At 37.7% G+C, this 14032-nt stretch overlaps 1 protein-coding gene across 2 annotated transcripts in view; it reads right to left on the reverse strand.

The window, feature by feature from the left end:
• The window catches only part of ANKRD55 (ankyrin repeat domain 55), a 95956-nt gene that overhangs the window by 63412 nt on the left and 18512 nt on the right, over window positions 1–14032 (reverse strand). The window contains exon 2 of one of the 2 annotated variants that reach the window (XM_032593157.1): window positions 4454–4576. In XM_032593157.1, the coding sequence (XP_032449048.1) occupies window positions 4454–4576 (123 nt within the window). Of the gene's footprint in view, window positions 1–4453; window positions 4578–14032 lie in introns of those variants that run through there. The other variant, XM_032593156.1, reaches the window with a different exon arrangement.

Genomic DNA, 14032 nt, shown 5'->3' on the forward strand with positions numbered 1-14032 from the left:
GGACATGTGTGTACTTTTAACAAAATTTGCCTTGAGCCTGGGCCAAAGCTATAAATGTCTGTGCAGCCCCACCTACCCCAGGTGGCTCTGTGTTTATGCTGGGGGGCAGGGGAGGAAAATGGTGCCTGCAAGTCCCTCATTTTCAGAGAAGTCCCCCAGTGTGCTCAGAAATCAGTATGAACACATCTGTCTCCCATGTGTCCTGGTGTTATGTAAATTCCAGTTTTTTTGTTGTCTCTCCATGTAGTCCACTATCTCTTTAAGGGCAGAGACCCAGCTATCATTCACTCTCCCAGCTCACCCAGAGCTGAGTCAGCTGACTTTTAAAGCTCCAGGCTCCAAGTCCCACTGTTTTTAAAAACTCACAGAATTCAGCCCTTCTAGTTTTTGAAGAAAAAACATTGTGGGTATCAGTCTTCCTCATGTGATCACCTTGGTGCAAGGGCCTGTTTCTCTGCCCTCTCCCTGCAGTGCACAACTCCCTCCCTCCTGCAGGTAGCTTCCTTCCCCCTTTCTGATCTTCCTAAACTTTCAGGTGCAGTTTCTTCTCTATATTTAGTTTTTAAATTTGTTCTGCCAGTCTTTGGATCATTCTCCAGTTTATTGACTTGGATATGGATGAAATCTAGTTGTAAATGTGGGATGGGGTGAGCTCAGTTTCCTCATACTCCTCCATCTTCCCAAGCTCTCCTGCTTGCTTTATTCTTTTTCAAAATTGACTTAACTATACTACTTCCTTTGCCTTTTTATATAAATTTTAGATAATTTTGTATATATCTACAAAAAATCTTGCTGGGGTTTGATAGAAATTGCATTAAATCTGCACATGAATTTGAAAAGCACTGCATATTTGCTATCTTCAGTCTTTTAATCCATGAGCATGGCATATCTCTCCATTTATTTAGATCTCCTTTGATTTCTTTCATTGGCATTTTATAATTTCCAGTATACAAGTCTTACATGTATTTTGTTATATTCACACCTAACTATTCTTTGTTGAGTGATTTTAAATAGCATTTTAATTTTAATTGTGGATTCCATGTGTTCATTTCTGGTATACAGGAATATAATTTGTTTTTCTAGATTGATTTTATATCCTGTGACCTGTATCCTGAACTCAGTTGTAGAAGTTTTTCTTGGTAGCCTCCTTAGTATTTTCTATGTGTAAAATCAAGCTGTGCAAAAAGAGACATTATTAGTTTTTCATTTTAAATAGATATGCCTTTATTATCTTTTCTTGCCTTTTTGTACTAGCTAGAACTTTCACCACTATGCTGAATATAAGTAAGAGTGGACATTTTTGCTTTGTTCCTGATCTTAGGTGTAAAGCATTCAGACTTTTTAATCATTAGGTAAAATGTTAGCTCTAGGTTTTTGGTTTTTTTGTTTTTGTTTTATAGATACTCTATCAAATTGAGGAATTTCCCCTCTGTTCCTATTTTTCTGAGAGTTTTTAATCATGAATGTATGTAAAATTTTGTCAAATACTTTTCTGCATTCATGGGTATAATTGTGTGATTTTTCTTCTTTAGCTGGTTAATATGGTGGATTACATTGATTGATTTTGAAATATTGAACCACACATCCCTACAACAAATCCCACTTGGTCATGGTATATAAATCTTGTTATATATTACTGAATTATATTTGCTAATATTTTACTAAGGCTTTCTTTATCGACATTCATGAGGAGGATTGGTCTTTAGGTTAATTTTTTACATCATCTTTTATATCATCTGGTTTTAATATCAGGGTAATACTAGCTTTATAAATATAACTGAAAAGAGTTTCCTTCCCATATTTTCTGGGAGAGATTATTTACAATTGGTGTTAACTATTATTTAAAACTTTGTAGGAGTTTCTAGGGAAACTATCTAGGCCCAAACATTTCTTTTTCTGGGAATTTAAAAATAATGAATGTACTTTCCTTAATATTTGTAGAGGCATTCAAATAGTCTATTTCCTATTGGATAAGTTGTGGCAGTTTATCTTTATGGAGGAATCGACCCATTTAATCTAAATAGTTAAATATATGGGTGTAGAGGTTTTGTTTGTTTGTTTGTTTTTTGTAATTCCTTTTTATTGGTTAGATGTCTGCAGGGTCTATAGTGATATCTTTGGTTTCACTCCTGACAGTGGTCATTTGTGACTTCTTTCATTTTTTGTCTGTTTTTTATTGCTAGAATTTTGTCAATTTTATTGATCTTTTCAAAGAATCAGTTCCTTGCTTCAGTGATTTTCTTTACTGTTGTCTATTTTCAATTATCCTTATTTCTATTCTTTCTTTATTAGTTCTTTCCTTTGGGTTTATTTTGTTCTTTTTTTAAGTTCTTGGGGTAAGAACTTACATTATTGACTAATATTTTTCCTCTTTTCTAATGAATGTATTTAGTGTCATACATTTCCTTCAGCATTGCTTTGCCTGTGTCACACAAATTCTAAGATATATTTTCACTTCCACTCATAGGCAGGACAAGCTAGGATTGAACCCAGTCTGGCTCTTGCACTTATCACACAAGTAGTATCAAACATTTGTCTCTCCTCATTTCCCATTATTAGCCATGAAGCAGATGTACAAGTAAATCTCCTTTAAAAAGAAACAAGCAAACAAATAAACAAAAAAACTACTATTGATAAGTTAGGGACAACTACTCACTTTACAAAACATTTTGCTGTCATGATAAGGGATTCTCAAGCTCTTCATGGGACAGGTACACTGGTTAAAAATCATTAATGACACAAGTACTAAGACAGAAAAAACAATGATAGAACTTTTTATTATGGGGTGCCTGGGTGGCAGTCGGTTGAGCATCTGTCTTTGGCTCAGGTCATGATCTCACGGTTTATGAGTTGGAGCCCTGCACTGGGCTCTCTGCTGTCAGCACAGAGCCCACTTTGGATCCTCTGTCTCCCTCTCTCTCTGCTCCTTCCCCACTTGCACTCTCTCTCAAAAATAAATAAACATTAAAAAAAAAAAAAACCCAAACACTTTTGTTATAATCCCACAAGTCCCTGATGCTCTTTTTTTTTTTTTGGCCTATTTTCTTTCAGTTGTTCAGATTGGCTCATTTCTATCATTCTATTTTTAAGTTTGTTGATCCTTTCCCTCTGCTTCCTCACTCTGCTGCTGAGTTTATTTACGGAGTTTTTAATTGTGATTATTGTATTTTTCAGTTTAAAAAATTTCCATTTAGTTCTTCTTTATATCATCTATTTCTTTGTTTAAGCTTCCTATTTCTTCATTTGTTTCAAGCATGTTTGTAATTGTTCATTGAAGTTTTTTTTTTTTTTTTTCATGACCTCTTCAAAATCTGTCAGGTAATTCTAACATCTATTATCTCAGTTTTGTATCTATTGGTTATCTTTTTTCATTCAGTTTGAGATCTTCCTGTTTCTTGATATAACAAATTGTTTTTTATTGAAATCTGGACATTTGGGATATTGTGTTGAGTTGCTTAATCTTACTTAAACCCTCTATTTTAGCTGGCTTTCCCTGACAATGCTCCAAAGGGGGAGAAGTTATGTACTTGTGACCTTATTATTGCCAGGTCCAAGTTCCCTATTTAGCTTCCATTGATATTTGAGGGAGAAGATTCTTCATTACTGGGTGGGAGTACTGGCAACTAGGGGGAGGGAGGCTCACTAGTTGGGGTGGAGGTCCAAGATCTCTACTAGGTCTTTGCTGGAATAATGAGCCTAAAGCCACAGGTTCTCATTTGTCTGTTTTTTGTGTGATGTTTGGTTGGAGTAGACTCATTACTGTCTACAAGTTTTCTGTGTTGCTATGTGGTCCCTTTCCTGGTTCTTTGGCTAGAGGGCAGGCTTTTTTTGGGGCTTTTTTTTTTTATTTTTGGTCTGTGACTGTTGGCCCTTCTGAGCTGTTGGATTCTTCAACTCCAAGTTGGGATATAAGAGGCAAAAAAGAAAACCCAAGAAACTTACCACAGTGTTATTCCTTGGGTCACATGGTCCCAGCCGGTCTGTCATTTTCTCTCCACCTTCGGGAGTGTTCTTATGTTTATATTATATACAACATCCAGGATTTTTAGTTATATTTAGCAGGAGGAATAGAGAAACAAGTACATCTACTCCATCTTCTGAGAAGCAGGTCTTTGCTTCTGGCTTTAATAGTCATACTTCCCCAACATCCACTGCTACCAAAAATAGCCCTCTTTCTATATTCCTTTTTTAACTACTTGGTGTATCTACTTTAGTCATTCATACAAATAAGTTGCAAATAAATCTAAATCAACTAGATTAATTACATGAAGTGGTGTAAAAAAAATTGAAAGATTTGTGTCCAAGACTATCATTTAAAGACAAGCCACTCCTTGTCCCTCCAGTACCAAATGGCCTGTTAGATGTAATTTTAACAGTGCTCACCTCTGAAGACCATCTCTAAAAGAATAGAGAAGAACATTCTGCAGGCTTCAAAAATGAATAAATAGCTCACCTTCACTGTCACAGCATTCTAGGATGGAAGGGTCTTCACGAATTACTGAGGTCAGAGCATTGACATCTCCATTAGAAGCTGCCTGATAAACCATGGTCAGGTCAACTTCCTCAGATGAGTCACCTTCATGAATCAAAAAGAGATACACTTAGTGTGTGCAGCAAATTCACTGAAAGAATAACAACACCCACAACATCGCACATACAAGTGATTCATGAAAACTTCTTTAATGAATCTGAGCAGGAGGCTGAGTCATCCTCTTATAAGCAACCTCAATGCTTCTGAAGAAAGGTGGACCCCTGTGGGTCATGTTGTAACATTACCATATATTGGGAAGGAGTCTGAGGGATTAGATGTCCTCTGAGATTTTGTGACTCTTTCTAGGCCTTCAGGCTTCTCAAAATCAGTGAGACTAGAAAGGAAAATGGGACCCTCATGTTGGTTCTAGGCTCCCCTCTGATCTGAAACATGATAAATTTGTTAAACTCAGTGAATCAGTTTACCTACCTCTGATAGAGATATTGCATTATTTTCTGTTCTTCTGACATCCTCTCCACTCTATTCCCCTCAGCTGTGTTCCCTGAGGGCTGATGCTTGCTGACTACTTCACCAAGGTACCCTCCCTCTTTGGCTTGCCCATAGGAGACACTGGCAAGAGACTGGTAGGGAGAAGGGAAAGAGGTAGGGAATTTCTTTCTGCCTTTCCCTGGTGTAGTGTCTAATAGTAGCTGCTGCTTTCCCACCAGGATGTTCCTCCTCCCCAGAACCAGCTCTTACTGGGCTCCCTTTGGTAACAAACACCATTCTTGCCACCCTGCCGCATCTCTGCTGCAAACTTCTTCATTTGAACCAGCTGGGGTTACATGACATGCTGTTTCCAGAAAGAAGAGACCTGTATGCAATTGCTTTGAATTTGGTAGCCACCTGTACTATACCTTTGTGCAAGACTAAACCAATTGAACCAACTAATAGTACTGCCAAAAGTGACAACAGAACTGTGGGTCAAGTGACCCTAGGGGAGCACCGTAAGGGCTGGGAGCTTTAGTGAGGTGCTATGCAGAGTCCTTCTACTTTTACAATTTCCCCCCATACATAGCCATTATTCAGGGAAAATATATGTAAGAAAAGATTTTTAAATTGTGTTTTTTCTATGAATGTGGACATTGCACCAGAAATACTTTACAGTTCTAATATATCTTTAGTTGGCAGTGATCCTAACCTATTGGCTGGGTTTCTCTGCCCCAGTACTTCTGGGAAGTGATTAGTGATTTTTTAACCAGTTGACCTGTCCCAGATGGAGCTTGTTATTGCAAATGGTTCACTTACGACAACAAGCTGCTTTGTAAAGTGAGTGGTTCCCTAATTCATCCACAGTAAATTTGTTGTAGGTGGTGGTGTTTTTAAAGCAGGCTCACCTGCGCATTTGCCTGGGGGCTGGAAATAGGAGATGAGAGATGTCAGGGTCAAATGTCCCCTCTGCCATAAGAACTCTGCAGCCACACACCTTGGGTTCAAGTCCTGGTTTTTACTAACTAGCTCTGTGAATTTGGGAAATTACCTGCTCTGGGCCTGTTTCCTTGTTTCTAAAATGGAGATGATGATGATGATGACGACGACAACCACATATGTCACAAAGTTGTTGTCAGGAATAAGTGAATTAATACTTAATCCTATGTGCTTTTAGAACAGAGAATAGCATGTACTAGACACTATATATACTTTGCTACTACTACTTTTGTTTTGTGCATGTGTGTGTTTGTGTTTAGGAAATATGAGAAATCTGGAGCAAATAGAGAAGAAGGCCTCTTTTTGATGATGGCTAGATCAAGAATTCATACTTTGCACAGAACATTTACTCTGCTGGAAGCCCTCCTAGGAGTCTAGGAATTTTTTAAAGGTTGATAATGATGTCTTTGGGCCCCAAAATAGGGCTCACACTTAAGGACAGTGATGGGCCTGGTATCTGGTTATATGACCACATCCAAAGATGCTGGTAATGTCACCTCAGAAAGAAGATCTTGGTGTTGGGCTGTGAAGCTCTGTGTTAACAGCATGTTTACATCTTATATAACATGTTTATAATACATATATACACATGATTATAATCTGTTCAATATTGAGTGCAATCAAATCTGTAAGGCACATTCATCACACTGTTGAGCATATACAGTTGAGACAAACAAGGAATTCACTGCTTGATAGAATTAGAATCCCCAAAATAACTTTCCAAGAGGATTCTAATAAGATTGTATTTAATAGGAATAAATACAGGGCAATGTATCCTAGTTTTAAAACACTCAGTTGGACTTATTGAAGGGTAGCTGACTTTATAGTTATTGTTGCTCAAAACCCCCTCAGCATACAGGTGACCTTAACCTGAGCATTCTCTAGGGATCAGCTCTTCTCCACTTTTGGACCATGGGCTGATTCAGTGGAGTTGACAACATCCCTGGTCAGGGGCAGAACACATGACCTGGAAATAAGTCACTCAGCACCAGCATTATCTGGCCACAGAGATTGGTTCAGGAACGTGACCCAATCAGAGGCCATGAATGGCAATATGCTTTGATCAGAATTGCTGGGAGCAATACTGTTGCTTTATTCCACCACCCATGAACTTGGGAGAGACTGGGAGGCATCTTATGGGTATAGAGACTATCTAAGAATAAAGAAAACACAAGGAGCAAAGCAGAGTTCTAGAAAAATAAGGAAATAATTGAGACCTGGTGACATCATTTGAACTCCTGAATCAAGCCACACTTCAAGTCCCCACCATTAAATTTAAATGTGCCAATAAATTCTTTTTTTTGTTTGTCAGTTTGCATAGTTTGTGTATTTGCTTTTTCCTTTTAATCACTGAAAGAGTTCTAAGAGCTAAAAAGGTTTTAGCAGTGGCATATCAGTTAAGAACTTAGAGGTTTAGCTTCATAGTTTGCTTTGTAGGAATGAACAGTGTGATGAACTAGTAGGAGCTTTGGCTGTATTATTAATCGTTTAGCAAACAGATTGAAGGAGGTGATAGGCTTTTCTGTTCTTAACTGGTCAGTGTTATGTTGAGGTCTATGGCCTGTGTGTGGATTAAATGGGCTATTGGTGGTTGGAGAACATTCAGAGCGACCAGAATGGGGTATGTATGGATTTCATTCATGTCACTTGAGGAACAATTGAAGAAATAGATGTCTTGGGGCGCCTGGGTGGCACAGTCGGTTAAGCGTCCGACTTCAGCCAGGTCACGATCTCGCGGTCCGTGAGTTCGAGCCCCGCGTCGGGCTCTGGGCTGATGGCCCAGAGCCTGGAGCCTGTTTCCGATTCTGTGTCTCCCTCTCTCTCTGCCCCTCCCCCGTTCATGCTCTGTCTCTCTCTGTCCCAAAAATAAATAAACGTTGAAAAAAAAAAAAAAATTAAAAAAAAAAAAAAAAAAAAAAAAAAAAAAAGAAATAGATGTCTTTACACCAGAGATTATTCCATTGGGTCATGATAGCAGCCTTCAGATATTTGAAGATTTTTTTTAAGTAAAAAATTGTGGTGAAAAATATGTAACAAAAAATTTACCATTTCAATGTTTTTTGTTTGTTTCTTTTGAGAGAGAGAGAGGAGAGAGAGAGAGAGAGGGAGAGAGAGAAGGAGAGAAGCGGAGCTCACCTGATGTGGGACTCGAATTCAGAACAGTGAAATCATGACTGAGTCAATATCAGATGCTCAACTGACGGAGCCACCCAGGTACCCTCCATTTCAACCCTTTTTAAGTGTGCAGTTCAGGGGCATTATGTACATTCACAGTGTTGTGCAACCATCACCATCAATCATTTCCAGAACTCTTTTCATCTTCCAGAATTCAAACTCTGTACCCATTAAAATAGTAACTCCTGACTCATCTCTCATACCAGCCCCTGTAAACTACCATTCCACTTTTACCATTCACTTTCTGTGAATGTGACTACTCTAGGAATCTCATACAAGTGGAATTGACAGTGTTTGTACTTTTGTGACTCACTTATTTTACTTAGCATAATGTCCCAAGGTTGATCCATGTTGTAGCATGTGTCATAATTTCCTTCTTTTTCAAGGTTGAATAATATTCTATGTTTAGACCACATGTAGTTTATTAATTTATCCACTGATGGATATTTGGGCTGTTTGTACCTTTTGGCTATTGCAAATAATGTTATCATGAATATGCTTATTCAAATATCTCTTTGAAACCCTGATTTCAATTCTTTTGGGTATAAACTTAAAAGTGGAGTTGCTGGATCATATGATAATTTTATTAAACAATTTTTAAGAACCATCATAATGTTTCCCACAGTGGCTGCACCATTTTATATTCCTGCCAACACCACAGAAGGTTTCTAATATTCCTATGATCTTACTGACACTTGTTATTTCCTGTTATCGTTTGATGTGTTTGTTTTAATAGTACATAGTCTAATGGTTGTGAGGTGATATCTCATGATTTTGATTTGCATATCCCAATTATTAGTCATTTTGAATATCTTTTCATGTACTTATTGGTTATCTGTATATCTTCCTTGGAGAAATATCTCCTTAAGTCCTTTGTCCATTTTTTAATCAGGTTGTTTGTGTTTTGGCGTTAAGTTATAAAAATTCTTTATACATTCTTGATATTAACCCCTTATCAATTTATGATTTACATATATTTTCTCTCATTCTGTGGATTGCCTTTTCATTCTGCCGATCATATCCCTTGATGCGCAAAACCTTTTAACTCTGATGTAGTTCAACTTGTCTACTTTTTCTTCTGTTGTCTATACATTTGTCATCATATCCAAGAAATCACTGTCAAATTTAATGTCACAGAGCTTTTCCCCTATAACTTCTTCTAAGATTTTTATAGTTTTAGGTCTTATGTTTGTATCTTTCATCGATTTTGAGTTAATTTTTGTATATGGTGTTAAGGTAAGGGTCTGATTTTTCTTCTTTTACATATGACTATCCAATTGTTCCAGCACTAGTCTTCCCCATTGAATGGTCATGGCACCCTTGTTGAAAATCAGTTGATTTATATGTCTGGGATTATTTTTAGGCTCACAGTTCTGTTACATGGATCTATATGCCTGACTTTATGTTAGTGCTACAGAGTTTTGATTACTGTAGCTTTGTAGTATATTTTGAAATCTGGAAGTGTTGAAACCTCCAACTTTATTTTCCTTTTGTAAGATTATTTTGGCTGTTTGGGACTCCTTGAGATTCCACATGGCTTTTTAGGATTGATTTTTCTGTTTCTACAAAAATAGAAAAAAATTTTTGACTGAAGGTCACAAAACCATTTATATGCAGATCTATGTAAACAATAAATTCTTCTTTCTCTTCTTTCCTTATCTAATATTTATTTTTCTATCTAGTATAATTGGAATTTTGATCAAGATTACATTGAATCTGTGGATTTCTTTGGGTAGCACTGACATTTCAACAATATTATCTTCTAATCCATGAAATGCAGGATGTCTTCCCATTTATTAGTGTCTTCTTTAATTCCTTTCAGCAATGTTTTGTAGTTTTCAGTGTGTAAGTCTTTAGCATCCTTGGTTAAGTGTATTCCTAAATATTTTATTTTATTTTTTGATGCTGTTGTAAATAGAGTTGTTTTTCAAACAAGTTGTTTTTTTTTTTTTTTAATTTACATCCAAATTAGTTAGCATATAGTGCAGCAATGATTTCAGGAGTAGATTCCTTAATGCCCCTTATCCATTTAGCCCTTCCCCCCTCCCACAACCCCTCCAGTAACCCTCTGTTTGTTCTCCATATTTATGAGTCTCTTATGATTTGTCCCCCTCCCTGTTCTTATATTATTTTTGTTTCCCTTCCCTTATGTTCATCTGTTTTGTCTCTTAAAGTCCTCATTTGAGTGAAGTCATATGATATTTATCTTTCTCTGACTAATTTCACTTAGCATAATACCCTCCAGTTCCATCCACGTAGTTGCAAATGGCAAGATTTCATTCTTTTTAATTGCCAACACTCCATTGTGTGTGTATATATATATATATATATATATATATATCACATCTTCTTTATCCATTCACCCATCGATGGACATTTGGGCTCTTTCCATACTTTGGCTATGGTTGATAGTGCTGCTGTAAACATTGGGGTGCATTTGCCCCTTTGAAACAGCACACCTGTATCCCTTGGATAAATACCTCATAGTGCAATTGCTAGGTCGTAGGGTAGTTCTATTTTTAATTTTTTGAGGAACCTCCATACTGTTTTCCAGAGTGGCTGCACCAGCTTGCATTCCCATCAAACAAGTTTTTAAGCAAAGAATTTTATGGTTAAATTGTTTCATGGAACCCCAGCAGTTAGAAATAGCAGTGAGTGACAATGACAGAGAAAAGGGTATTTTAAATGTTAAAGCACTGTAAAAATATTATGGGCCACCTCAAGAGGTAGTGAGTTTCCTGACACTGAACATGGCCAATGCTGGCTAGATAGCCACCAAAGAAGTGTACTGTAGAAGGAATTCAGCAGCATGAGGCATAGCACAAGGGAACAGGAAGATGTATGAGGCAGAAGAAAACCTATTTCAGAGTTCCTTCTAGCCTTGAGTTGTCATACTCAACCACTGAGCCATTAAGAAACAGGAAATGGAGGGGTTTCTGCAGAGGATGTGTAGAAATAGTCAATTTAAGTTGTGGTCAATGAAAATAATTAGCTGTAAACGTAAGACTATACAAAGAATTCCTGTGAAAATGAGAAAGGGTGATGTAGAAATAAAATAGTAAGTATAAGGAGAAGGATGAATGATGGCCCTTAATGAATCTAAAAGAGAAGGAATTTTTTTTCTACTGAAGGTCACAAAACCATTTATATGGAGAAGATCTAAATAAACCAGCAACACATGAAATCTTTCTTCTTTCCTTCCTTCTTGGCTTACCTGTCTATCGATGTATCTATCATCTACCTATTTGTCTACCTAGTATCATCTAACTACATCCAGCACATGGTTTGAATGGGTCTTGCATCTCTAATTGTGTGAAAGTAAAACAGACAGACTTATGTATGGGCGCATAAAGAGAAATTCCAGAATTCACACAGAGGGGGAGAGATTGAAAGTAGATAAAATGGAAAAGAGATAAATAGGAAGAAAGAAGCGTGTGAATAGATGTAGATTATGTTTTATAAAAATGATATTGTTGTATATGTATAAACATGAAATATGGAAGATTGGAAGAATATGCATCAAAAAGACAACAGAGATCATCTCTTGGATGTTCTTTAGAAATTTCTATATTTTCCAAATTCTCTAGATGAGTTTATGTTTTTAAAAATTATTGAAGTAAGTCAAGTCTTTTCCTTAACTGCTGAGGGGTATGTCTTATAAGCTTTATACAGGCTACTACTGGGGCACCTGGGTGGCTCAGTCAATTAAGCATCTGACTTTGGCTTAGGTCAGTATCTCACTGCTCATGAGTTCGAGCTCCGTGTTGGGCTCTGTGCTTACAGCTTGCAGCTCTGAGCCTGCTTTGGATTCTGTATCTCTGCCTCTCCCCACTCACTTGCTTATGTGTTCTCTCTCTCTCAAATATAAACAAACATTAAAAAAACACTTTAAATTTTTTTTTTTTTCAACGTTTATTTATTTTTGGGACAGAGAGAGACAGAGCATGAACGGGGCAGGGGCAGAGAGAGAGGGAGACACAGAATCGGAAACAGGCTCCAGGCTCTGAGCCATCAGCCCAGAGCCCGATGCGGGGCTCGAACTCACGGACCGCGAGATCGTGACCTGGCTGAAGTCGGACGCTCAACCGACTGCAGGCGCCCCTAAAAAAACACTTTAATAACATGATATTACTAAATGGGTAAACAGAGCCTAGCTATGTCTATAACTGAGAAAACAAGTCCTGGATATTTGACAAAGTACTGAAAAAGAAAAAATATATATGTCTTTTTCTAATTCTGCCCTTTACAAATACCCTAGATTAAAAAAACAGGTACAGGGGCACCCGGGTGCAGTTGGTTAAGCGTCTGAATTCGGCTCAGGTCATGATCTCATAGTTTGTGAGTTTGAACCCCACATGGGACTCCACACTGGCAGTGCGGAGAATGCTTGGGATTCTTGCTCTCTCCTCTCTCTCGGTCCCTTCCCTGCCTGTGCTCAATCTCTCTCTCTCAAAATAAATAAATAAATAAATGAATAAATAAATAAATAAAACCAGATACATATTTTAAAATTGTATCAATTTTCACCTAAAAACTGGAAGGATAGGCATTCTTATAATCATCTATTTCCCTCATTTTTCATGGTTAAAAACCCTGAAAGTTTTCTGGAGGTATCACAAATTGTCTACCTAACCTTAAGTGCCTACCTCTTTAATAGTGGCACTTGTGTTTCTTTGAATCTCAGACATATGACAGGCCAGTAGAAATGTTTGGGATTAGAGGACCTTCCTCAGAATTTCTCAGATTTACACAAATGTAGGCCCTTTTCTAGTTCTGTCCTTGAGTTATTATGGAGGAGTTTCTTGGGAAAGCCATTGCCTGCATCAGTTACTGGCTTATTTTATTGAAATTTACGTAGAGGTCAGCTTGACACTTGTTCTGCTTAAGCTGTGACCGTTTTGTGGAAGAGTCGGGTCAATGTGAAAATAGATTAGGCATTGCAGTGTCAAGAGTCTAAAGAATGGTCTTGAGAGGCTTTCTTCAGTTCATTCTATCCTGAGGATGCTTGGGTGGATCACCCACTCTAGAATCACCATGAAGTCTAGATCCAACAGAGGACTTTGTAGATCTTTCTTAAACTGTTGCTTGCAGTGGAATTGATTGCCTGTGAGGAATTGAATTTTAATCACTCATCCATTTACTCAACATCTACCCTTAGGCTAGTGAAATTGCTGGGACAAAGGTTGTAGAGTCTCTGTGTTTAAGAAAGACACACCCTAGAGGGAATACAAATGTGCAATTGACAACAGAAATATACCAGTGCTATGGCAAGATGAAGAATCACTTAAATGAATAGTTTCTTGGGCATTCTCCTAATTCAGATCCCTCTCTCCTCCTGCAGGATTATCCTGGGTGTTTTAGGGATAGTAGAGAAATTGCATTTTGGGAGCTGCTTGGAATGACTTATCCATAAGGTGGTGAGGCCTTTGTAATTTTAGGAAGGATGCCAGGCCTACACTGTACCCTGATGGCTCCATGTGACAATGTTGCCACCCACTGGTGATGAAGAGTCTCTGTGGGCCTTGACCTGGTCCCTGAACTAGAATGGTGTCAGTCCTGCTGGACAGAATTAAAAGTCAGTCTGGAAGTCTTTGGAAGTACAGAAACAAGTTTAAAATCATTGATACGTGGAATTGAAACAAAAGTAGTTTCATCCGACTCATTATATATGTCATGTGACACACTGCATACTTACTTGGAGGCAACATAGAAAAACCATAAGGTCATAGACCCAACTTCCAGAGTTTGAACCCTAGCACTGCCACTTACCTGTTGGCTGTGTGACCTTGGGTGCAGTGCTAAACCTCTCTATTCATATTCTTCATTTGTCAAATGCGTGAGAATAGTAATTACCTGGTAAGGCTGTCTGGAGAGCTAAATAAGTTAATCCATGTAAGG

The sequence above is a fragment of the Lynx canadensis genome, chromosome A1 (assembly GCF_007474595.2).
Source record: "Lynx canadensis isolate LIC74 chromosome A1, mLynCan4.pri.v2, whole genome shotgun sequence".
Classification (NCBI taxonomy): Eukaryota; Metazoa; Chordata; class Mammalia; order Carnivora; family Felidae; genus Lynx; species Lynx canadensis.